This window comes from Haliotis rubra, unplaced genomic scaffold (assembly GCF_003918875.1).
Source record: "Haliotis rubra isolate DU_JTF1 unplaced genomic scaffold, ASM391887v1 Scf1149, whole genome shotgun sequence".
NCBI lineage: Eukaryota > Metazoa > Mollusca > Gastropoda > Lepetellida > Haliotidae > Haliotis > Haliotis rubra.
In genome coordinates, this window is record NW_025765058.1 from 79,301 (window position 1) to 103,964 (window position 24,664).

Sequence of the window (24,664 nt, forward strand, 5' to 3'; positions counted from 1 at the left end):
TTTGGACACATTTAAATGCGTCTCTCTAAAACCCACTTGTTTCATTCTTGCCTATTACTAGACTTTCTATGTTCAATTGCAAAATAGTTTTAACTATTTTCTTCTCTTATAGTAGTAGTGCGGGTATTAGTACCTGGATGTGCTATATAAATACCCACATCATCATCATCATTGTTCCCAATCTGGTTTTATTGCAGATTCAGATTTTGGACTGTTCCTGGCTGACGAGGACCCTAAGAAAGGAGTATGGCTAGAGCAGGGCCGCAGCCTGGAGTACTACCTGCTGCGGAATGGGGTAGGTGTTGTCACAGCGCCGCAGTCATTAACTGGTCGCATCTGATCTGCTCGCGCAGTTCTTATCTTTAACGGGGCGATGGGGTAGAATAGTGGTCAATGTGGCGTTTCTTTTGACGCCAAGACTTTGGTTTGATTCCCCTGTGTTGGTTCTAGGGCTGCAACAAATACACTATGTGGCGAATATGATACATATCATGAATATTGGGTAATGAATACAAATAGTTATTCATGAATACAATATTGTAGTTAAGTTGATGTACAATATGGAATGCCCATGTTGACAGTGTTAATTTGTCACAGCAATAACCAGTCATCTCATGACACTCAAATTTGGTATGTAATAGTTATAGATGACAGTACCATGTGCGGCCATGGCAAACTAACATGACTTGCGCTACTACAAGGCTAGTACATAATGCATTCTTGCATATCTCACTTTGGAAAAGGTTTAAGTAGAACATGCTCCCTTAAAAACATCGTAAATATTCGTTAATATTCGGTTCTGGTGACCACGAATAACGAATTGAATTCATGAAAGGCTATGGTTAGATTCACCCGAATATGTGAGTGAATCATTACATCCTTAGTGGGTACAATGTATGAAGCCTGTCTCTGGTGTCCTGCTCTGTGATATTGGTAGAATATTGCTGAAGGTGGTGTAATACCATACTCACTGACTCTCATCTTTATGACATGTTGTTACATACAAATTATGCTTCAAAATAGGCACCAAATCATCAGCAAACGAAGTCGGAGATCTAGCCCACTCAGCCACCTTGGCTTTGAGAAAAAAAAATAAGGTCTGACAACCGGTCGTCACGTGTGTACTAGCGTTTTGGTACCTCACCATGAGAGTGTGGGTTCGAATTCCAGATGGGACTCAACCCTAAATATTCAAGTACTAGAATCTGTACCTCACTGAAAAAGTGTAACCCCAGATATGCCATATATTGTGTCTGAACACTTTCTGAATGGTGGTGTTTATCCACACCTCTTTGACCGCCTCCGTGGTGTACTGGTTAGAGCGTCCGCCCGGAGAGTGGAAGGCCGTGGGTTCGATACGACCACGTCATACCAAAAGACGTTTAAATATGGTACTTGTTGGTCCCTGCCTGGCGCTAGGCATTAATGGGTACAACAAGGACTGGTCGGCTCGGAGTCAGTATAATGTGTCTGAGTGGGGTATTCATGCTTCACTGCGGCATGGTATCTCAGTGGGCTAGCACTATAAAACCAGCTTAAGTCTGGGCTAGTACAAGCAGCCGCACATACACATACACACGCATGCACGTCATCATATTAGCGAAATATTCTCAAGTACGATGTAAAACCCAATTTCACCTCACCTCACCACACCTCTTTACCTGTTCCATACTGTTTGTGAGTGGACCGACTTATACATATATACATTGAACATGATTCACACAGTTTCAATATCTAGATTCCTGCCAGTCTGTTGCCACATGGTCCAAATTCCGCATCAGTGTAGGTTCCCAGTATTACCATTCTATATCACGATAAAAGAAATTATTCGTTGAACAAGTGTGTGTAGGGATTACTAAATGAAGACAACATGTTTTACTCTGTTAACATCTGGCTTCCATCCCACACTAAGTAGTCTGTCACTGTTTGCTGACATCTTTATTTTGTAATGAATGATAACTGACAGTAGTAGATATACTTGTAAGTTGGTTTATTGATGCAGGAAAGCAGGTTACTCAGGTCTGTGTAGATGCATGTTCTCAACTATCGAACAGACAGCCATCTGGCGTCTGCTATCTGCGTCTGCTCTTTGTGTCTGCTCTCAGCGTCTGCTCTTTGAGTCTTCTTCACACATCTGCCATAAATATCAGTCTGCAAAAGAAATAATGTTTCTGTGAAATGTGAGAAACAGGTATTTTGGGATGATTCCATGTTTTGAGTATTTACTAGTGGTGTAAGGACATCTGTATTCTTGTTGTCTAAGTGCTTCAGCACTGGTGAAGAAGTCAAAAGAAAATGTCACAAAAAGGTGTATTACAGGAAGTACAGGCAGAATTTAGTACACATGTAGAGCAACAATGTCAAAAATGAAACATCATGATGGTGATAATGAGAAGCTCAAAATAGGAACTTTATCTTTTATTACCATTGATGAATATGAATGGCAGGTGTGGTGGGGATGACTTATAAGGTTATTTTGGGAGCAATACATTCACTGCCTGTAATGCTCATACAGAAATGTGGCATTTTGAGTATTTTGTCAAAATCTGCTTTGACGATTCTGACTTCATGTTCAATTGGGCAGAAGTGATTTAACTATTCATGGAGCAACTGCTTGGGGTGGGGGGCTCAAGATCTGCATTTGGTTTTTTGAAGTTTAGGAACTTAACAATTTTTTTCAACATAAACACATGATCAAATGTATATCTTCTTTAGATAATACAAAACTGGATATTTCAGTACATGGTCTGAAGAAAAGGACACATTATTCTTTTCCTGTTGATCCTGGCTAACCTTACATTAGTAAAACAAGGACTTAACTGTATATTTAGAATGAAACTAGATCCATGCTCGTGGTGTCAGTCATTGGATTGTCTGGTCCTGATGTGATTATTTACAAACTGCTATCATTTTAGCTTGAATGTTGTTGATGGGGACATAGACAAACATAAAATAGCTTGAGACTGGGAATGGTTTACTTGAATTAGGGTGATATTTATCAAAACAAAATATGCAAAATGGAATATGTTTCTATTTGTTTACCAGTATTCGTGATGCGTATCACATTCGACGCATCCCTAAACTAATATTCATGTCAATGCTTCTTAACAACCATTGCACCACTATGGAAAACAAGGGAAAAAAAATCACTCAATATGTTCACTTTACGGAGTGTTGCATGTATTTTACAAACAATAGTTCATGGCTTGTTATCAATTTAGATCCGAGAGATTGATAATCATGAACTCAATATTATATTCTACTGATAAACAGGACATGGAAAGAGGATGAGCCCTTAAATCTTAATTTTTCAATGTTGCATAAAATGTACTGTTAAAATCCAATCAAACTTAAAACAAATTGCAAGTGACATTTGTATATTTTTTATCCCCCGCAACGCGTTTTGCAGGGGGGTATTAAAATGGACTCCGTCCGTGCACATTTGTCTTTTCCGAAGCAGAACTCTAAAACCGTTAAATATTTCCTCACCAAACTTGGCACATAGATAGATCTGGTGGAGTACTGGTGCCTTTTGGTAGTTTTGAAATTCTAAATGAAACATTTTTGGCGTTTCCATGCCAACAAGTTCGACTTAGAATGAAATTGGTGGTAGTGCTCTTTTCCGGAGCAGAACTCTAAAACCGTTCACTATTTCTTCACCAAACTTGGCACATAGATTGATCTGGTGGTGTACTGGTGCCTTTTGGTTGTTTTGGAATTCTGAATAAAGTATTTTTGGCGTTTCCATGGCAACAAGTTTGACTTAGCCTGAAATTGGTGGTAGTGCTCTTTTCCCGGAGCTGAACTCTAAAACTGTTCCCTATTTCCTCACCAAACTTGGCACATAGATAGATCTGGTGGTGTACTGGTGCCTTTTTGGTAGTTTTGGAATTCTGAATAAAATATGTTTGGCATTTCCATGGCAACAATTAGACTAAAACAGAAATTAGTGGTAGTGCACTTTTCCAGAGCAGAACTCTAAAACCGTTCAATGTTTCTTCACCAAACTTGGCACATACATAGGTCTGGTGGTGTACTGGTGCCTTTTGGTAGTTTTGGATTTCTGAATAAAATATTTTTGGCATATCCATGGCAACAAGTTTGACATGGACTGAAATTGTCGATAGTGCTCCTTTCTGGAGCAGAACTTTAAAAACCTTTCAATACTTTCCTTCCACTTTTCTATATACACACCTAACTATTTGACATAATCATAACTCGTAGACATAATCATGAAGAGTATTTTGCCACTGCGGGGGATATTCATGACTTTGTCTTCTTGTTTTTTCAATTTTCTTGCCGAGGCTATAAGATGAAACCCTAACATTAAAACAAATTAGTCAAAATCAATGAAAAAAGATTGTAGCTTGGCCAAGAGGCATTATTTCTTATTTTACATTCTTGTGTAAAATATACTGTTAATAGATCGTAAAACAAGTCCCAATTTTGCAAATAAATGATTTTTTTATTTGCTAGCCAAGCCTGCAAGATAAGTGCCAGACTTTAGAACAAATTAATCACAACCAATTAAGGAAGATTGAAACATGACCAGCTCCTGACAAGAGTACTTCATTCAGCTGATTTGCTGTCTTAAGTGTTGACCCGTGTACAGCAATGACCAATCCTACCTTGTATTGAGGAAGGAGTATATATAACAGTAATAGAGGATATTCTGGAGGGCACCTGCTTCCGGACCAACCATTGTTCCAGGCCATTGTTTGACTAAAATATGCATGGAGTAGATAATATTTTTAACTGTTAGACAACAGAATGTGGTGTTAGGTCAAAAGTCTGGTCTGGTCTTGCTGTTGGAACAAGTATTAGACTTTAGTAACGGATACCCTCATTGCGACGGGTGGAGTTACCAGTGAGCGGAACAATGGTACTTGTTATTGATGATTGGTGGAATGTGTTCTGGATGGTTCGTCTCTGTGAGATTGAGTTGGGGTCTATGAGGAGTATATTCCAGTTTGACAGCCAAAACTGAACATGTTTTATCCAGTTCATGGGATGTGGCAACATTATCTGTAGATTTTCTTGTTAACATTTATATATAGAGAGAGAGAATCCGACCCGAATGTCTTTTGATATCAAATAAATCACAACGAGTTGATAAAGTTACAAATACCCGAGGCTTGTCGAGGATATTTTTACTTTTATCAACGAGTGTTGATATATTTGATATCAGAAGACACGAGGGTGAGATTCTATTTATCATCCAAAATCACTCTTCATTAGTTTTCAATGAAAAATGTACATCTCTGAAGACGGTTCTGCCATTAGACTTGCAGTGCAGCGATGTCATAGCATTGCGACGTCATCAAATTCATGACGTCATAGCATTGTCATTGCATTGTACAAAATATACTGTCAAAATGATATCTCCAAGGAGATATCGTATGATCTCACAAAAGCAATATCTCCTGTGGAACACAGTTTTGGATGATAAACATTGGTAATTCACCTGACTTGGACGATAAAACATATTGCTGGTTATGTCACAGACTGTTGCTGATTGATAATCAGTGGATTACTGGGATTGTGCTGAAGATGGTGTTACTTGTTATGAGGATGTTGATGCCGTTATTGATGATGTTGATGCTGTTACTGATGACACTGATGCTGTAACGGGTGATGTTGGTGGTGTAACTGAGGACAATGATGTTAATGCTGTTACTGATGATGTTGGTGGTGTAACTGATGGTGTAGATGGTGTGACTGAGGACAATGATGTTGATGCTGTTACTGATGATGTTGGTGGTGTAACTGATGGTGTAGATGGTGTGACTGAGGACAATGATGTTGATGCTGTTACTGATGATGCTGATGGTGTAACTGATGACTTTGATGCTGTGTGACTGAGGACAATGACATTGATGCTGTAACTGATGGTGTAGATGGTGTGACTGAAGACACTGATGTTGATACTGTTACTGATATCTTAGATGGTATGATTGATGATGCCATGTAGCTAAGGATGTTGAAGCTATTACTTAAAACAATGATGATGATGTAATTGATGATGATGTAACTGTTGTTGCAGGATCTGCTCGAGTACAAGAAGAAGCAGCGCATCCTGAAGGTGCGGACGCTGGACGGGGCTCTGAAGACCCTACAGGTGGACGACAGCCACACAGTCGGGCAGCTCATGATCACCATCTGCACCAGGATGGGTGAGTTGCATCTTCTACGCGGTTCCATGTACATGGGGACTTCCTGGTTAGCTCCAGGCAGCCTCTGCTTTTGGTGGGGAATGAATGGTCCAGGTGGCCATACTTGGTGACTTTTTTCACTGAATATCATTGTACCTTGATAGCATTGGACATTGTCATCTTGTCAAGCATTGGTTTGCCTGGTTTAGACTTGATTTTTACAGTCTGTTTCTTATAAAAGCTGCTGAGGTCTGGGCTAGTACATGGGCTGAGGTCTGGGCTAGTACATGGGCTGAGGTGAGGTCTGGGCTAGTACATGGGCTGAGGTCTGGGCTAGTACATGGGCTGAGGTCTGGGCTAGTACATGGGCTGAGGTCTGGGGTAGTACATGGGCTGAGGTCTGGGCTAGTACATGGGCTGAGGTCTTGGCTAGTACATGGGCTGAGGTCTGGGCTAGTACATGGGCTGAGGTCTGGGTTAGTACATGGGCTGAGGTCTGGGCTAGTACATGGGCTGAGTTCTGGGCTAGTACATGGGCTGAGGTCTGGGCTAGTACATGGGCTGAGGTCTGGGCTAGTACATGGGCTGAGGTCTGGGCTAGTACATGGGCGGGTGGGTAGCCTAGTGGTTAAGGCATTCGCCCGTCATGCCAAAGATCCGGGTTCAATTCTCCACATGGGCACAATGTGTGAAGCCCATTTCCGGTGTCCCCCGCCGTGAAATTGCTGGAATATAGCTAAAAGTGGTGTACAACTAAACTCATTCACTCACTCACTGGGCTAGTACAAGCAGCCACACATACCCACATGCACACATGCACATCGTCATATGAGCGAAATATTATATAAGTACGATGTCAAACCCCATTTCACCTCACTCACTCACTTGATCACGCATTCGATCACTCACTCACTCACTCACTGTTGCAGGTATCACCAACCACGAGGAGTACTCCCTGGTGCGTGACCTGCCGGACGATGAGAAGGAGAAGACACTGACGCTGAAGAGAGACAAGTCCATCGCTAAGGACCAGAAGAAGCTGGAGGAGATGAAGAAGAAACTCCACACTGATGATGAAAGTAGGTCTACATGTCAGATGTCGTGGCCATGTAACGGGAGAAGCTCCTTCACTGTAATCCTTCCAAGCTTGTAAATCCTTCCAGTTCATGATAGGGAGTTCATACTACTAGTATCAGAAAGAATCAGAACTGAATGGTCTGGTTATGCTGAAGGTCTGTACCTGTTGTATGGGAATCTATGAACTCCTAATCCTTATAACATTTATTACCAGGGTTATTTACAAGGACCAATATATTGTTTTGTTTCAAACACTGTGATAAGTGTCCCATCACTACAGAGGCAGCTTTCTAGATTCACTTGTGTCCATTAGCCAGAGAACACTGAAACGTTGTGATGAGACGTAGAGGTCTAATAATGGTCTTTCTTCATTTACAAGAAGCATTTGATAATCAGTGTTCCGTCCTAGTAGTACATTATCTGTTCCGTCCTAGTGTTCTATCCTAGTGTTCTACCCGGCTGTTCTATCCTGGTGTTCTACCCTAGTGTTCTATTCTGCTGTTCCATCCTAGTGTTCTATCCTGCTGTTCTATCCTAGTGTTCCATCCTAGTGTTCTACCCTGCTGTTCTACCCTGCTGTTCTATCCTAGTGTTCTACCCTGCTGTTCTATCCTAGTGTTCTACCCTGCTGTTCTATGCTAGTGTTCTACCCTGCTGTTCTATCCTAGTGTTTTACCCTGCTGTTCTGTGCTAGTGTTCTATCCTAGTGTTCCATCCTTGTGTTCTACCCTGCTGTTCTATCCTAGTGCTCTATCCTAGTGTTCTATCCTAGTGTTCTACCCTGGTGTTCTATCCTAGTGTTCTACCCTGCTGTTCTATCCTAGTGTTCTACCCTGCTGTTCTATCCTAGTGTTCTACCCTGCTGTTCTATCCTAGTGTTCTACCCTGCTGTTCTATCCTAGTGTTCTACCCTGCTGTTCTATGCTAGTGTTCTACCCTGCTGTTCTATCCTAGTGTTTTACCCTGCTGTTCTGTGCTAGTGTTCTATCCTAGTGTTCCATCCTTGTGTTCTACCCTGCTGTTCTATCCTAGTGCTCTATCCTAGTGTTCTATCCTAGTGTTCTATCCTAGTGTTCTACCCTGCTGTTCTATCCTAGTGTTCTACCCTGCTGTTCTATGCTAGTGTTCTACCCTGCTGTTCTATCCTAGTGTTTTACCCTGCTGTTCTGTGCTAGTGTTCTATCCTAGTGTTCCATCCTTGTGTTCTACCCTGCTGTTCTATCCTATTGTGCTCTATCCTAGTGTTCCATCCTAGTGTTCTATCCTAGTGTTCTACCCTGCTGTTCTATCCTAGTGTTCTACCCTGCAGTTCAATCCTAGTGTATACACTGACTGCTGTCTTGTGTTCCAGTGAACTGGCTGGACCACAGTAAGACACTGAGGGAGCAGGGCATTGACCCCAACGAGATACTGCTGCTCAGGAGGAAGTTCTTCTTCTCCGATCAGAATGTCGACGCCCGTGACCCCGTCCAACTCAACCTCCTCTATGTCCAGGTGAGACTCTTTCTCTGCCGAGAGATCGCCTACATCTTTGAAAGACAACATTTTACTAGACTTTAAAGCCATACATGCTTTCTGTGGCAGTATCTTTCGGCAAATGTCCGCTCTTTCTGCATATTTGAGACTGAAGTTAGCCAAGTTGTTAAGGTGTTCACTCATCACGCCAAACCCTGGGTTCTATTCCCTGCATGGGTACAATGTGTGAAAACCATTTGTCAGGTTCTTCTGCGTGATATTGCTGAAACATTGCTGCAAATCTGACAATTGGATAAAACCTTTGGCCGTGGAGCAGACAGTTACTAGTTTGAACCCCAGCTGTGTCATACCAATAGATGTGAAAAGGTGGTACTTGTTTGTGTTGTGCCTGGATGTAGGCATTGAAATATGGGTTAGCGACTGGGAGGTAGTATATTATGTTTAAATGGGGCATCCATGTTGAACTGAAGGGTGGCTTTAGTTGGCTTTCACTTATAAAACCAACAGTTGTGCACAAGTACACATAGACACGTGATGCTATAGTGCAAAAATATTTTACTTACTGTTTTTTGTTGACTTTAAATAACATGCCAAGGAACCAGTTTCACAAAGCCATCTTAGGGTTAAGGTGATCGTAACTCCGTTACTTTAACGTTGGCCTAAGATCATCTTAGCGTTAAGGTGATCGTAACTCCGTTACTTTAACGTTGGCCTAAGATCATCTTGATCATAACTCCGTTACTTTAACGTTGGCCTAAGATCATCTTAGGGTTAAGGTGATCGTAACTCCGTTACTTTAACGTTGGCCTAAGATCATCTTAGCGTTAAGGTGATCGTAACTCCGTTACTTTAACGTTGGCCTAAGATCATCTTAGCGTTAAGGTGATCGTAACTCCGTTACTTTAACGTTGGCCTAAGATCATCTTAGCGTTAAGGTGATCGTAACTCCGTTACTTTAACGTTGGCCTAAGATCATCTTAGCGTTAAGGTGATCGTAACTCCGTTACATTTTAGCGTTGGCCTAAGATCATCTTAGCGTTAAGGTGATCGTAACTCCGTTACTTTAACGTTGGCCTAATTTCATCTTAGATTAAGGTGATCGTAACTCCGTTACTTTAACGTTGGCCTAAGATCATCTTAGCGTTAAGGTGATCGTAACTCCGTTACTTTAACGTTGGCCTAAGATCATCTTAGCGTTAAGGTGATCGTAACTCCGTTACTTTAACGTTGGCCTAAGATCATCTTAGCGTTAAGGTGATCGTAACTCCGTTACTTTAACGTTGGCCTAAGATCATCTGAGCACTAAGATTGCTTTGTGGAATGGGTCCAGAGCAAGACTTTGCACTGCGAAGTGATGTAGACGATGTTGCTGACCGTGATGGTGTTGTCTCCGTAGTCTCGTGACGCCCTGCTGAACGGCACCCACCCTGTGAGTCAGGAAGAAGCGATACAATTTGCTGGGTTACAGTGTCAGATACAGTTCGGTGACCACGTCGACTCCAAACACCGACCGGGCTTCCTAGAGTGAGTAGTTCTCTCCCTTTACTGCAATCCAAAAGCATGATGGGATATTTGTTTGTGTAGAAGTCTGTACAGATCACAAGAAGGCGCCGGTGCTGATTATGATAATACTGTAACATGCCATTTCTTGTTCCAGCCTGAAAGAATTCCTGCCAAAAGAATACATGAAAATCAAAGGAGTTGAAAAGAAGATTTATGTTGTAAGTAGTACGCTGCCAAAGGTGTTTCTTTCAGATCAAAGAGAAGGACTTACTTGTAGTGAATTACTGAACTTAAAGTAAATTCCCTATCTATACATTTAAAAGCGATTGACAGCAGAAGACCAAGACCAAGTCTAACCCCCACCCCAGTCTCAGGAAGACCAAGATATACCCCACCCCACAAACACACCAGAAGGGGAGATCCAAGATAACCCCACCCCACCACAGGGAGACCAAGATAATCAGACAACACCACATTGGGGATAGGGACTTTTCAAGATAACCCCACCACCACACCACAGGGGCTGACAAGATCTGTCAACAAACGAAAACCCCCCAACACAGATATTTGACCAAGGCAGTATATAACCTGGATGACATGGACTATTACTTATATTTCTGCAAGATGACATCCCCACATGGGGAAATGCTATGGGGCGAGATTGCCAAGAATAACCCCACCACCCATAGGGGAGACCAGTAAAGATAACCCCACCCCAATTCCACCAACATGGAGAGACCAAGATAACCCCACATATCTGGGAAGACCAAGATAACCCCACCCCACCACAGGGGGAAGACCAAGATAACCCCACCCCACCATAGGGGGAGACCAAGATAACCCCACCCCACCACAGGGGAAGACCAAGATAACCCCACCCCACCACAGGGGAAGACCAAGATAACCCCCACCACACCACAGGGGAAGACCAAGATAACCCCACCCCACCACAGGGGAAGACCAAGATAACCCCACCCCACCACAGGGGAAGACCAAGATAACCCCACCCCACCATAGGGGAAGACCAAGATAACCCCACCACACCATAGGGGAGACCAAGATAACCCCACCCCACCATAGGGGAAGACCAAGATAACCCCACCCCACCACAGGGGAAGACCAAGATAACCCCACCCCACCACAGGGGAAGACCAAGATAACCCCACCCCACCACACATAGGGGGAGACCAAGATAACCCCACCCCACCACAGGGGAAGACCAAGATAACCCCACCCCACCACAGGGGAAGACCAAGATAACCCCACCCCACCACAGGGGAAGACCAAGATAACCCCACCACACCATAGGGGAAGACCAAGATAACCCCACCCCACCATAGGGGAAGACCATGTGAACCCTCAGTCCCCCTCCACGGGGGAGACAAGGGCCCCCCCAACCCCACCCTCTTCTGAGGGGTGTACAAGGAGAACCCCCATACCAATAGACAACCCCACCTCACCAAGATAACCCAACCCCAACCCCACCGACATCCCCACCGACCTTACTTTTAAATATCTGTGAGCATCCCTCGTGAGATACTGACACTTTCCTAACGTCACCGTGCTGTTTCAGGAACACAAGAAGTGGGCCAGCATGTCCGAGATTGAGTCCAAGGTCAAGTACACCCACTTGTGTCGGTCTCTCAAGACCTACGGTATCACCTTCTTCCTAGTCAAGGTCAGTGGAACTCCAACACAATTAGTTTGTAATATATATGAATTATAAAGAATTGATTTAATGTGATAATATTTTCCTGGCCGACATTTTTCACCGATAACCCAGTAGCAGTGTTTCATGACTGAGTGGCCAGTCATCTTAGGCACCGGAATGGCCTGTGTGGAGTTACGTCACTTGCTTTCCTTCATCTGTGGCTACAGTCATCAACAACCCATGCTTGTCATAAAAGGCAACTAACGGGAACAGGTAGTCCTGGTTGATGATGTCATTGTATCTCAACTGCATATTTTGATGCTCATGCTGTTGATCACTGGATTGTCTGGTTACAGACTGCAGCCATATAGCTGGAATATTGTTGTGTGAACTGTAAAACAACAAACCAAACATACTTGTTGTTTTGACCCAAGTGGTAAAATTTAACATCTACATCACTTAAACTTTCTTCAAATATTTCGCTAATGTTTCTTTTCATGACTGGATTGTCTGGTCCAGAAACCTGTATTAAAAGATTATGCATTAAACACAAACAAATAATGTCTATTTGTTTGCTGTTTGATGCCAAACTCAGCAATATTCTAGCTATATGGCAGCGGTTGTGTGGACCAAACAATCAAGTGATCAACATCATGAGCATTGATCTATGCAACTGGGATACGATGACATGTGTCTACCAAGTCAGCGAGTCTGACCACCCTACCCCATTGGATGCCGCTTACCACAAGCATGGGTTGCTGAAGATCAATTCTAACCCGCATCTTCCCATGTTGCAAATGTAATTGTAATGGTGCTTATGATGGTTGTAATTGTGTTGATGTTGTTGCAGGAGAAGATGAGGGGGAAGAACAAGCTGGTCCCGAGGCTGCTGGGCATCACAAAGGACAGCGTGGTGCGAGTGGACGAGAAGACCAAGGAGGTAGGTGTGTCCAGGACCTCTGTAGACTGGTGTCTGAGATCAGTGTAACACTGGATATAAGAGCTTGTCTCCAGACTCCATTGTGTCATGTGTCCATATTCAGCTTCTCACTCACTGTGTTGTGTTTCAGATCATGAAGACCTGGCCACTGACCACTGTCCGCAGATGGGCAGCCTCTCCCAACAGCTTCACCCTGGTCAGTAACTAGTCAATGTTATAGAGGCTTTCTCCTGTCTTGTAGCCTCGGAGCAACTAGTCCATGTTATGGAGGCTTTCTCCTGTCTTGTAGCCTCGGAGCAACTAGTCCATGTTATAGAGGCTTTCTCCTGTCTTGTAGCCTCGGAGCAACTAGTCCATGTTATGGAGGCTTTCTCTTGTCTTGTAGCCTCGGAGCAACTAGTCCATGTTATGGAGGCTTTCTCCTGTCTTGTAGCCTCGGAGCAACTAGTCCATGTTATAGAGGCTTTCTCCTGTCTTGTAGCCTCGGAGCAACTAGTCCATGTTATAGAGGCTTTCTCCTGTCTTGTAGCCTCGGAGCAACTAGTCCATGTTATAGAGGCTTTCTCCTGTCTTGTAGCCTCAGAGCAACTAGTCCATGTTATAGAGGCTTTCTCCTGTCTTGTAGCCTCTCGAGCAACTAGTCCATGTTACAGAGGCTTTCTCCTGTCTTGTAGCCTCGGAGCAACTAGTCCATGTTATAGAGGCTTTCTCCTGTCTTGTAGCCTCAGAGCAACTAGTCCATGTTATAGAGGCTTTCTCCTGTCTTGTAGCCTCAGAGCAACTAGTCCATGTTATAGAGGCTTTCTCCTGTCTTGTAGCCTCGGAGCAACTAGTCCATGTTATAGAGGCTTTCTCCTGTCTTGTAGCCTCAGAGCAACTAGTCCATGTTATAGAGGCTTTCTCTTGTCTTGTAGCCTCAGAGCAACTAGTCCATGTTATAGAGGCTTTCTCCTGTCTTGTAGCCTCGGAGAAACTAGTCCATGTTATGGAGGCTTTCTCCTGTCTTGTAGCCTCGAGCAACTAGTCCATGTTATAGAGGCTTTCTCTTGTCTTGTAGCCTCAGAGCAACTAGTCCATGTTATAGAGGCTTTCTCCTGTCTTGTAGCCTCAGAGCAACTAGTCCATGTTATGGAGGCTTTCACCTGTCTTGTAGCCTCAGAGCAACTAGTCCATGTTATGGAGGCTTTCACCTGTCTTGTAGCCTCAGAGCAACTAGTCCATGTTATAGAGGCTTTCTCCTGTCTTGTAGCCTCAGAGCAACTAGTCAATGTTATGGAGGCTTTCTCTTGTCTTGTAGCCTCAGAGCAACTAGTCCATGTTATAGAGGCTTTCTCCTGTCTTGTAGCCTCGGAGCAACTAGTCCATGTTATAGAGGCTTTCTCCTGTCTTGTAGCCTCGGAGCAACTAGTCCATGTTATGGAGGCTTTCATCTCATCGTTTGTTGTTAGTTTTAAAGCATCAGTATTGTGGTACAAGCTTGAAGTTGCATTATTGTTTGTATCCATGATGTCCTGTAGTGAGCACACAGTGCCAATTGGAAAGTGATCCGATGTAACATGTAATGTATTTGGGATTACACATTCTCCTGTATCTTATAGTTGCTATCATCTTTGGATATCCTCCCTTTCTTAAGTCTTTCTTAAGAATTTAACAATTATGTTGTTTCCAGGTTTTGCTACAAATTATTTTGTTGCCTACAAGATATTGCCGCAGTAGTGTATGTACCCAGGTGTACAACAGTCAATTGGGAAAGTGGATTGATGTGACATGTTTTGTGTTTTGGCTTACACTTTCTCAGTGTCTTATAGGTGATATTATCTTTGGCTATGGTCCCTTTCTTTTTTAAGTCTTTTAAGAATTTAACATTTATAGGTTTTTTACAAAGTCAGGTCAGAAGAGTTGCCCCAGTAATGCCTGTAGCCGGGTGTACAAGAGTCTATTGGGAAAGTGTACAAGAGTCTATTGGGAAAGTGTACAAGAGTCTAGGGAAAGTGTACAAGAGTCTATAGGGAAAGTGTACAAGAGTCTATTGGGAAAGTGTACAAGAGTCTATTGGGAAAGTGTACAAGAGTCTAGGGAAAGTGTACAAGAGTCTATAGGGAAAGTGTACAAGATGTCGTTGTGTAAAGTTTGTGTTGTGTCCTGCAGGACTTCGGCGACTACTCCGACACCTACTACTCCGTGCAGACGACGGAGGGAGAGCAGATCTCACAGCTCATCGCTGGCTACATCGACATCATCCTCAGGAAGGTCAGTCAGTTAAACAGCACCTAGGGCTGCCCTGTCTGTCCTGATAAACGTCCGAGACCTGCATCACTTCGGGTGGACCTCTTGCATTAAACTGCCCTGCTGTGTAGGACTGAAAACTGTTCAAATTGGCATTTTATCCAACTCACTCAATTAGCAATTTACACAAAGTGGAATTATACATATGAATAAAACAATGCCATTTAGAAAGTGGTCAAATGTAACACATGTTATAGTCCCATCCGGGATTCAGACCCACACCCTCAGAGTCAGGCACTTAATCAGCAGCACACAAAGTCAGACGCCTACCCCGCTCAGCTACCGCGGCTTCCACGATTATACCCGTTTAATATTGTAAGATCATTAAGATCATGTAAATAGGGATCGTATCAATGTGGATATATATAAGAGTGACAGGTTAGATGTGTAGTGTGGAGATTGATATTTGATGCCATTTAGAAAGTGGTCAAATGTAACACATGTTATAGAGATTCAGACCCACACCCCCAGAGTCAGGAACTTAATCGGCAGCACACAAAGTCAGCCGCCTACCCCGCTCAGCCACAGCGGCTTCCACGATTATGGAGATTTAATATTGTAAGATCATTAAGATCATGTAAATAGGGATCATATCAATGTGGATATATATAAGAGTGACAGGTTACGTAGATTGATATTTGAAAATGTTACTGTTGAGATGTAGATAGTGTGGAGATGTGGAGATGTAGATAGTGTGGAGATTAACAATGGTGTGGAGTGGTCTGGACCAAGTGTGGAGTACACCCTTAAACATTTATAATGTTCAGCCTGTTACGTAGAGGTGTATCTGTTGTCATGGTAACTTCTTTTGTTTTCAGAAAAAAGCCAAGGACCACCTTGGTCTGGATGGAGACGAGAACTCAATGATGATGGAGGACAACGTACTGCCGGCGAAGTGAGTAGCTATACTTACACCATGCCTACACTATGCATACTCTGTACTTGCACCATGTCTACACCATGCCTAAACCGCCCCAACACCAAGCCTACACCACTCCAACACCATGCCTACGACGTTCAAACACCACGCCTACACCGCCCCAACACCAAGCCTACACCACTCTAACACCATGCCTACGCCGTTCAAACACCATGCCTACACTACCCCAACGCTATACATACACCATGCCTACACCGCTCCAATATCATGCCTACACCACCCCAACGCTATACATACACATCTACACCATGCCTACAGCACTCCAACACCATGCCACCCCTACACCTACACCATGCCTACACCGGAAGTAGACACCACACCTACACCACTCCAACACCACTCCATGCCTACACCGCTCCAAAGCCTACACGGCTCCAATGCCTACACCATGCCTACACTGCTCCAACAACCTGCTCCAACACCATGCCACCCCTACTCCATGCCATGCCTACAACTCTCCAACAATAAGCATACATCACACCTACACCATGCCCACACCAGAACTGTACACCACACCTACACCACTCCAATACCATGCCTCTGAACACTATGCCTACACCTGTGAACACTGCGCCTACATCTAAACCACCACTGCACCACCCAATTTAGATCACCAATGTTATTGCTGTTGCCAGTGTGAAGTTAAGTATTATCTTTATCCACCACATAACACCATTCATACCACATGCCTAACTGTATTGCTACGTTTCCAGGGCAACCATCATCCAGCACCAGTCGTCCAACGTGTCCCACCCCCAGTCCGGGTCTGTGGCGATCCCCGCAGTGCTGCGTGACGGGGGTCAGGGGGAGTCGACGTTCGGGATGGGCAGCATGCAGCAGGTGCAGTCGTCGCACGTGACAAACCTCGCGCACGCTGGACATGCCGCCCCTCATGTTAGTAGTCGCCTCTCGGGAATGTGTGTGTAACCCGAGCAGCCGTGTCTACTGTTACATATACATGGTAGGGGCTGGAGGGGCTGACTCACGGCCCTCACCATGTATAGTCATCAGTAGATACTTGCTGCTCATTTTAACCCTCTCAGTGGATATTAAACTTACTATATTAAATTTATCTGTTTAAATTAGGATTATTATTGAGAGAAATGTGTTAGGGTTGCAGTCTAATTAGTTCTGAAGTCACTGTCAATTTGGAATATTTCATGTAATATAAGATCTCAGTCTAACAGTTTCTCAGTTACAGTGCATTTGAAGTAATTTGGAAAAGGGAGATATGTCCGTCACTAGAATCGGAAACCTACTCAGAGGGTTAACCACTTACGCACAAGACTCAGGTTGTCATTGATTTGGGAAATATTTCCAGCATATTCATGCGTTTTCTTCAAAATAGTTTCCAAAACTTTATGTTCACTCTAAAATTCTGATATATCTGACTCATCACAACACGATTGCTTGCTTCTCTTTGAGGATGACGACCTGAGCCTCGTGTGTTATTTACTAATGATTTCATGCATATTGATAAATTAGAGACTGTTTATGCAGGTCTTTAGAAAAGATTCTCAAAATCTCTTGTGAACATTGAAGTAAAAGATATATTGAAAAGCTGTCTACACAAAGTAAGATGTTCTTTTCTTCTATTATGATTTGTTTTTCAAATATTTCTTTGTGTTGTTACGACATCTTTATGTTGTATTAGAGCAGGCAAAGTGTGTTTGACACAGATAAGTATGTACGTCATGCAATATGTTGAAACTATAGAATGTATACAGTATAATGTGTCATCAGTCCAAGGAAAACTAGCTGTCCTTGACAATGGATTCAGGTTCGCCATGAAATGGAATCAAGTTGCTCCAGATGTTGGCTATAAACTTGTCCTAAAAGTGGGTTTAAGACTGGTCCAGTAGTTGCTGAAAGTTTCCCATGAGGGTTTAAGAGTGGTCCAGTGTAGTGGCTGAAAGTTTCCCATGAGGGTTTAAGAGTGGTCCAGTGTAGTGGCTGAAAGTTTCCCATGAGGGTTTAAGAGTGGTTCAGTAGTGGCTGAAAGTTTCCCATGAGGGTTTAAGAGTGGTCCAGTAGTGGCTGAAAGTTTCCCATGAGGGTTTAAGAGTGGTCCAGTAGTGGCTGAAAGTTTCCCATGAGGGTTTAAGAGTGGTCCAGTAGTGGCTGAAAGTTTCCCATGAGGGTTTAAGAGTGGTCCAGTAGTGGCTGAAAGTTTCCCATGAGGGTTTAAGAGTGGTCCAGTAGTGGCTGAAAGTTTCCCATGAGGGTTTAAGAGTGGTCCAGTAGTGGCTGAAAGTTTCCCATGAGGGTTTAAGAGTGGTCCAGTAGTGGCTCAAAGTTTGTCCAGTAGTGGCTCAAAGTTTCCCATGAGGGTTTAAGAGTGGTCCAGTAGTGGCTCAAAGTTTCCCATGAGGGTTTAAGAGTGGTCCAGTAGTGGCTCAAAGTTTCCCATGAAGTGGGTTGAAAAGATTGCTGTAGAAGTTGTCTAATGGTTGACCTTAAGTTTAAATTACACCATAGACTTTGGGGGCGGTTGCCCTAGAAATTGGTTCAAGTTACTCAAGACGTTAGCTAAAAACTTGCCCTACTTGTGGGTTTAAATGTGGCCCAGTAGTGGCGGAAGGTTTCCTAAGAAGTGGGTTAAAAGGTCTCTCAGTGTGGGGTTCAAAAAGTGTTGTAGAAAGTGGGAATAAGACGTTGGCCTTGAAGTTCAAATGTTGTCACAGACTTTGGGGAAAAGTTGCCCTAGAAATTGGTTTAAGTTGCAAAAGAAGTTTGTTGAAAACTTGTCATGGGTATAAAGGTTGCCCCAAAAGTTGGTTTAAAAACTTCCCCAAAGTGTGGGATGGGGGTGGGTGGGAGTGTCGGTGGAAACTGTCCAAGAAGTTGGTTGAAATTTGCCCTTCATGCGAGTGAAAGGTACCCTGAAATAGGTTAAAGAGTTTTCTAGAAGTTGGTTAAAAATTTGTCCTGGAATTTTGTTTAAAGTTGCCCTAAGGTGGGTTTGAGTTGCCCTAGTTTCATTTCTGTATTGTTAAACCCAGGCTCTTGCAAACTCTTGTGGTGATCCAGAACATTAGCTTTCATATATCTGTAGCTCTGTCTGTGGTAGGGGGAGGTAACTCTGTCTAGCTTGAGCTTCCAGCAGCCTCTAGTACCATGTCTGGTAACCATGGAAACAGTAGACATGTATACTCTAGCTGTATGTCTGTGGTGTGAGTAACTTGCATGAATGCAGACATATATATGACAGCTTCGTAGCTAGAGGATGGACTACTCGGGGCCCACCTGCACAAAGTGGTTGTGGTGCTACGGCTTCTGTAAGCCAATGTTAAAGTGTAGGTGTTACATTGGATGTAGTGCAACAATCACTTTGTGCAAGTGGGCCGAGATGGGATGTGCCCTTCAGAGGCATGTGCCCTATAGTTCATGTGCCCTAAACGGGCGTATGCTCATTACCCACCGGATAAAACGGGTTGAAATTAGGACTGAGTGAGTTTAGTTTTACGCCGCATTTAGCAATATTCCAGCAGTATCACGGCAGGGAACATCAGGAATGGGCTTCACACATCATACCCATGTGGGAATTCGAAACCATGTCCTCGGCGTGACGAGTGAACACTTTAACCACTAGGCTACCCCACCGCCGTGAAATTAGCAGTAGCTGGAGTGAATGAGACCTTACGTTATCCTAACTGAAAAGTGTTGTGAGGAAACTTCTGAAAGTTCTGTATTTGCCTGAACTTGAGTCAAGAAGCAAGTTGCCTCTGTCTTAAATATGCTATTCACACTTAGCTAAGGATCAAATCATGGATTCAACAGAAAACTGGGTCAAATTTGGTTTAAATATCTAAGCTTATTGTAAGCATGGATCCTAGGTTTCAGTTTGTCATTTCATCTTGTGGAACCCATACCTGCTACTGACAGGTGTTGTGTATTTGTCAATGACTCGTTCAATGATACGCAAAATGGTTGATTGGTGCCATGAAAACAAATTCTATGGTTACTCATGTATCAAGTGCATAAGGTTAGATTTAAGTGACTGTTTGCCTAAATAAGGGTTACCATATCATTATATATCCAATTTCAAAGGGATACAATTTCAAATTATAAATCCACGTTTAAGTAAAGTTGTGAATTTTTGTGATCCTTAGCAAATTGTGAGTAGTATAGGTCCCCCGCTCAGTTACCTTGTTGATTGGTTGTCAGTCCCACGCTGTGGATTGGTAGTCATGATATCAATCACTGGATCATCTGGACCAGACTCCATTAGGTCTAGGCTGCCATCATTAAGGACCGCCTCCGCGGTGTAGTGGTTAGAGCGTCCGCCCGGAGAGCGAAAGGTCGCGGGTTCGATCCCGACCGCATCATACCAAAAGACATTCAAATATGGTACTTGTTGGTCCCTGCCTGGCGCTCGGCATTAGAGGGGTACAACAAGGACTGGTCGGCTCAGAGTCAGTATAATGTGTCTGAGTGGTGTATTCATGCTTCACTGCGGCGTGGTATCTCAGTGGGCTAGCACTATAAAACAAGTCTGGGCTAGTACAAGCAGCTGCACATACACATACACACACATGCACGTCGTCATATGAGCGAAATATTCTCAAGTACGACGTTAAACCAACTTTCACCTCACCTCGTCATCATTAAGTTCGGGCATATAGCTGAAGTACTGCTGACTACAGACTTGAACAACATTCTGTCACTCTCTCCTGTTTGAAGTTTTTGAATTGTCAAATAACGACATAGAATCAACCTAGGTGTAAATTCTCTGTTTTGAGTTGATCCACATGTAGTTTGTTACCTACTCTTCTGATATGTATCCATGTAAATCTTTCCTACCCTCCTTGATACCCTTGTTAGGTACCCTTGTTTGGTACCTTCCCACGGTGTTGATACCCACGTTAGGTAACTGTGTTTGGTACCCTCGTTTGGTACCCATGTTAGGTATCCTCTATAGGTACCTGTGTGTACCCCAATGAATGCTTGACCTGTTATGAATGCTGGCTAACAAATGTTTGTTTGTTCAACTGTATGTCTGTTAAATGCTCATGGACCATGTGCACAAAGAAATCATAGCTTGAAGACATCGTAACTGAATTGCAATATTCTCAGCTATGATCACTTTGTGCAGGTAGTGCTGTGTAGCAACTGTATGTCTGTTAATGGTGACAGACCATATGCACAAAGCAGTCGTAGCTCTACGACATCGTAACGGAACTGCAATATTCTCAACTACGATCACTTTGTACAGGTGTTGCTGTGTAGCAACTGTATGTTTGTCAATGCTCATGGACCATATGCACAAAGACGTCATAGCTCTACGATGTCGTAACTCTTCTCCAAAATCTCAGCTATGATCACTTTGTACAGGTGGTGCTGTATTAGCAGCCATACGTCTGTCAATGCTCATGCACAAAGCGGTCATAGCTCTACATCATAATGCCCATACTACCATAGTCGTAGCTACGATGACTTTGTGCACACGATCCTGGCAGTGTGTTTTTAAAGGGCCACTGGTCCAGAGCGATTAATGTTTCTCGCCAACAGTCTTAATTACGAAACTTAGCGGCAAAATGGTCAGCCCCCGCTCCCTCGACCGTGACGGACACGGGGACTGGGCTACTGACCACCTTGGCAGAATTTCTTCGACCAAATCAGTGGGACATTTAGGAAGGGTGGATGCCCATCAGATGCTGTTATTTGAAAATATCCCCGGTAGTTCTTATCTGATTGTAATATAGTATCCAGCAGTGTAGGCTTTTCAGATTTTCAAATGTTTGGATGTTATAGTGACTGATCCAATTCGATCCCATTTCTGTGTGTTTTACCTCAATATTTAATCATGTAAAAATATAAAAATATGATGTCTATTACGTATACTATGATATCAAAAACACACATTTGATATATTTGAATCCATAGACTAAACGACTCCACTTTCCCATCGCGAAATAAATCTGAAATTGGAAAGTTTAACCAATCAGGTGTGCTATCTTTGGTGACCAATGGGACTATACACCAATGTGAAAAATCTGAAACAATAGATCACTTTTTCGCATATTAGACTGTTGAAAGACAGGATACTTTGTCAGCTGCAGATGAATGGCATCTCATTCCTTTATGTAGATATTGATGGTTACAATCCCCGACTCCCCATGTACTTCGTTGGCCTTACTTTCAAAACAATGCTATTATATCAGGCTTCTCAACAAATTCAACTATTTCTTAAATTAAATTCTACATCCATATACGTTAACATTATTATAAAGTCAACATTACTATGAAATCAAAATTTTACATCAAAATCCGCATTTTTATCAAAGTGAATATTTTTTTTATAAGAAACCCAATTATTCATCAAAGTCTACATAATTTTACAACAAAATCAACATAAGATTATCGAGTAAAAAAAATTTCATCTTTGTTGATCAGTCTTTACTTATACTATCAATTGCGCATGAGGGTGGCGCAGCAGAGGTAACGAACCGATCATGAATTCTGGGATATCATCCGGGTACTCACTGGAGAAAAACAATAACAAAAGCAACAACCAGTCCACGGAAATTGCTCTGGATCAGTGGCCCTTTAAACTGTTGAGTGTCTGAAAGAGTTGTGCCTGAGAGTGTTGTGTTGGTTGTAACTGCAGGAATTGCGATGATGTTGTGCATGGTGTTGACCTCGGTCAGCATGTGTGTTGCAAGTACATGTCAGTTTCTGTACATAGCATATATACGTTAATCAGATAGAGCATCTCAGTATGTGTTCCTTGTTGAACTCAGTTACATTTGTTACTGTCTAATATCTGGGATTTTTCTAGCATTATTAAGTATTATATATATAGTATTGTAAAGCCTTTTGCAGTCAAAATGGGAAAATATCTCGCTATTGTTTAAAATGATTTCTTTTAATCTTATTCTCATAATTTATGAAAAAAAGTAAATATTGTGTTCAAATTGGGAATTTTACATTTGCCTCATACTTGGATAGATAAATCCCTGGATATGTTCTTATTTTGTTGGTGAACAGTATTTCCTTAGTATTTAAGATATTCATTTAAATGTAGAACATATTTCTGTTCAATTCAGTTAAACTTTTTTTGTCATTGTAAACTTTCTTTTCTTTTGTTTTTACTGTTTAAATGACTGTTATCTGTTATTGTAAGATAGTATGGAGTAATGGATGACCAGCGCCTACAATAACTTGTTTAGTCTCCAGTACATGCTCCTACTGTTGTATAAAGGTTGTGTATCCTATGTGTATCTGGTGTGTATCCGGTGTGTACTGACCAGTTGCTGTCCACTGTAGGGACAGAACGCCCAGCAGCACGGCCTCAACCAATCCCAGAAGGCCTTGCTGTCCACCATCGAGGAGGGTCTGTCGTCCGTCAACATGGCGCAGACCGATCTACAACAGAGGGCACAGGTGCCCAAGCTCGGATCAGACGCGGTACGTACAGCAATGGTGGTGCCCTTGTGGCCAGAGCACAGGGTCCAGATCTGGTCAATTTTGTTTCTGAGAGGAATTTGTCAGTTTGACTCCTGAGAGTTTATTGGACTTGTATAACATTCTGTCTGTTCACTCAGCAGTGAATGGGTACCAGATAGGATATGTTGCTATCTCAGCAATCTTGCAGCGTTCTGTTTGCGCATATTATATTACATATGGGGTGTATTGTTTCTTCTGAAAGTGGCCTGATATATGAACAGAAAAATGTTTCAAGCCCTTTGCTTAGATGTGACGTAAACTATGGGTATAACATTCTCAAAGGTACCAGTAATTTTAGTTAATAAACATAGACCGTTATTAGCGTTTCGACTCTTTAAAATATACTGCAAATGGCTTGGGCAAAAGAAAATGGTTGTTATATTTGTTTAAATGTGATGAAATATACAGCCAAGAGCTGGGCAAGAAAACAAACGATTTGTTATATGATGTATTGATGATGTATTGATGATGTATTGATGATGTATTGATGATGCTCCTGCTGTTGCTAGGCTTCCAAGAAATGGCGTGAGAACCAGCTGGATCTGAACAGACAGAAGGTGGGCTCCCAGCTGTCCGCCATGAACGCCGCCACTGCACAGCTCGTCACGCTCACCTCCGGCAAGGAGGACGAGATCGACTACAACGCTGTCGGCTCAGCCGTCCATCAAATGTGAGCACTGTCTTCATACAATATTCACCACAACCTCACAAGTCACACACACGCATGTGTATAGGGGCAATATTCTAGAACATTATAATAGACACTGGACGCAGCCTGTTTCTCTGAGAATCTAAAAAAATATTCCTAAACTCCAACTCCATCACTCCACTCCATCATTGCCTGCAGTCCGTTTTTTCACATTATAATTTAGAACACTCAGGCATTATAAGTAAGCAGGTGAGGTGAGGTGATATTGGGTTTAACGTCGTGCTTGAGAATATTTCGCTCATATGACGACGTGCATGCGTGTGTATGTGTATGTGCGGCTGCTTGTACTAGCCCAGACTTAAGCTGGTTTTATAGTGCTAGCCCACTGAGATACCATGCCGCAGTGAAGCATGAATACCCCACTCAGACACATCATACTAACTCCGAGCTGACCAGTCCTTGTTGTACCCATTAATGCCTAGCGCCAGGCAGGGACCAACAAGTACCATATTTTAACGGTTTTTGGTATGATGCGGTCGGG

General features: G+C 42.9%; 1 protein-coding gene across 1 annotated transcript in view; it reads left to right on the forward strand.

Moving 5' to 3' along the window:
* LOC124254104 (talin-1-like) overlaps positions 1–24,664 on the forward strand; it is a 126,268-nt gene that overhangs the window by 35,546 nt on the left and 66,058 nt on the right. The window contains 14 exon segments of the mRNA XM_046687980.1: positions 198–295; positions 6,044–6,173; positions 7,082–7,231; positions 8,581–8,723; positions 10,102–10,229; positions 10,363–10,426; positions 11,782–11,886; positions 12,710–12,799; positions 12,930–12,995; positions 14,948–15,049; positions 15,904–15,980; positions 16,739–16,919; positions 23,295–23,435; positions 23,984–24,144. Of these exon segments, the coding sequence (XP_046543936.1) occupies positions 198–295; positions 6,044–6,173; positions 7,082–7,231; positions 8,581–8,723; positions 10,102–10,229; positions 10,363–10,426; positions 11,782–11,886; positions 12,710–12,799; positions 12,930–12,995; positions 14,948–15,049; positions 15,904–15,980; positions 16,739–16,919; positions 23,295–23,435; positions 23,984–24,144 (1,636 nt within the window).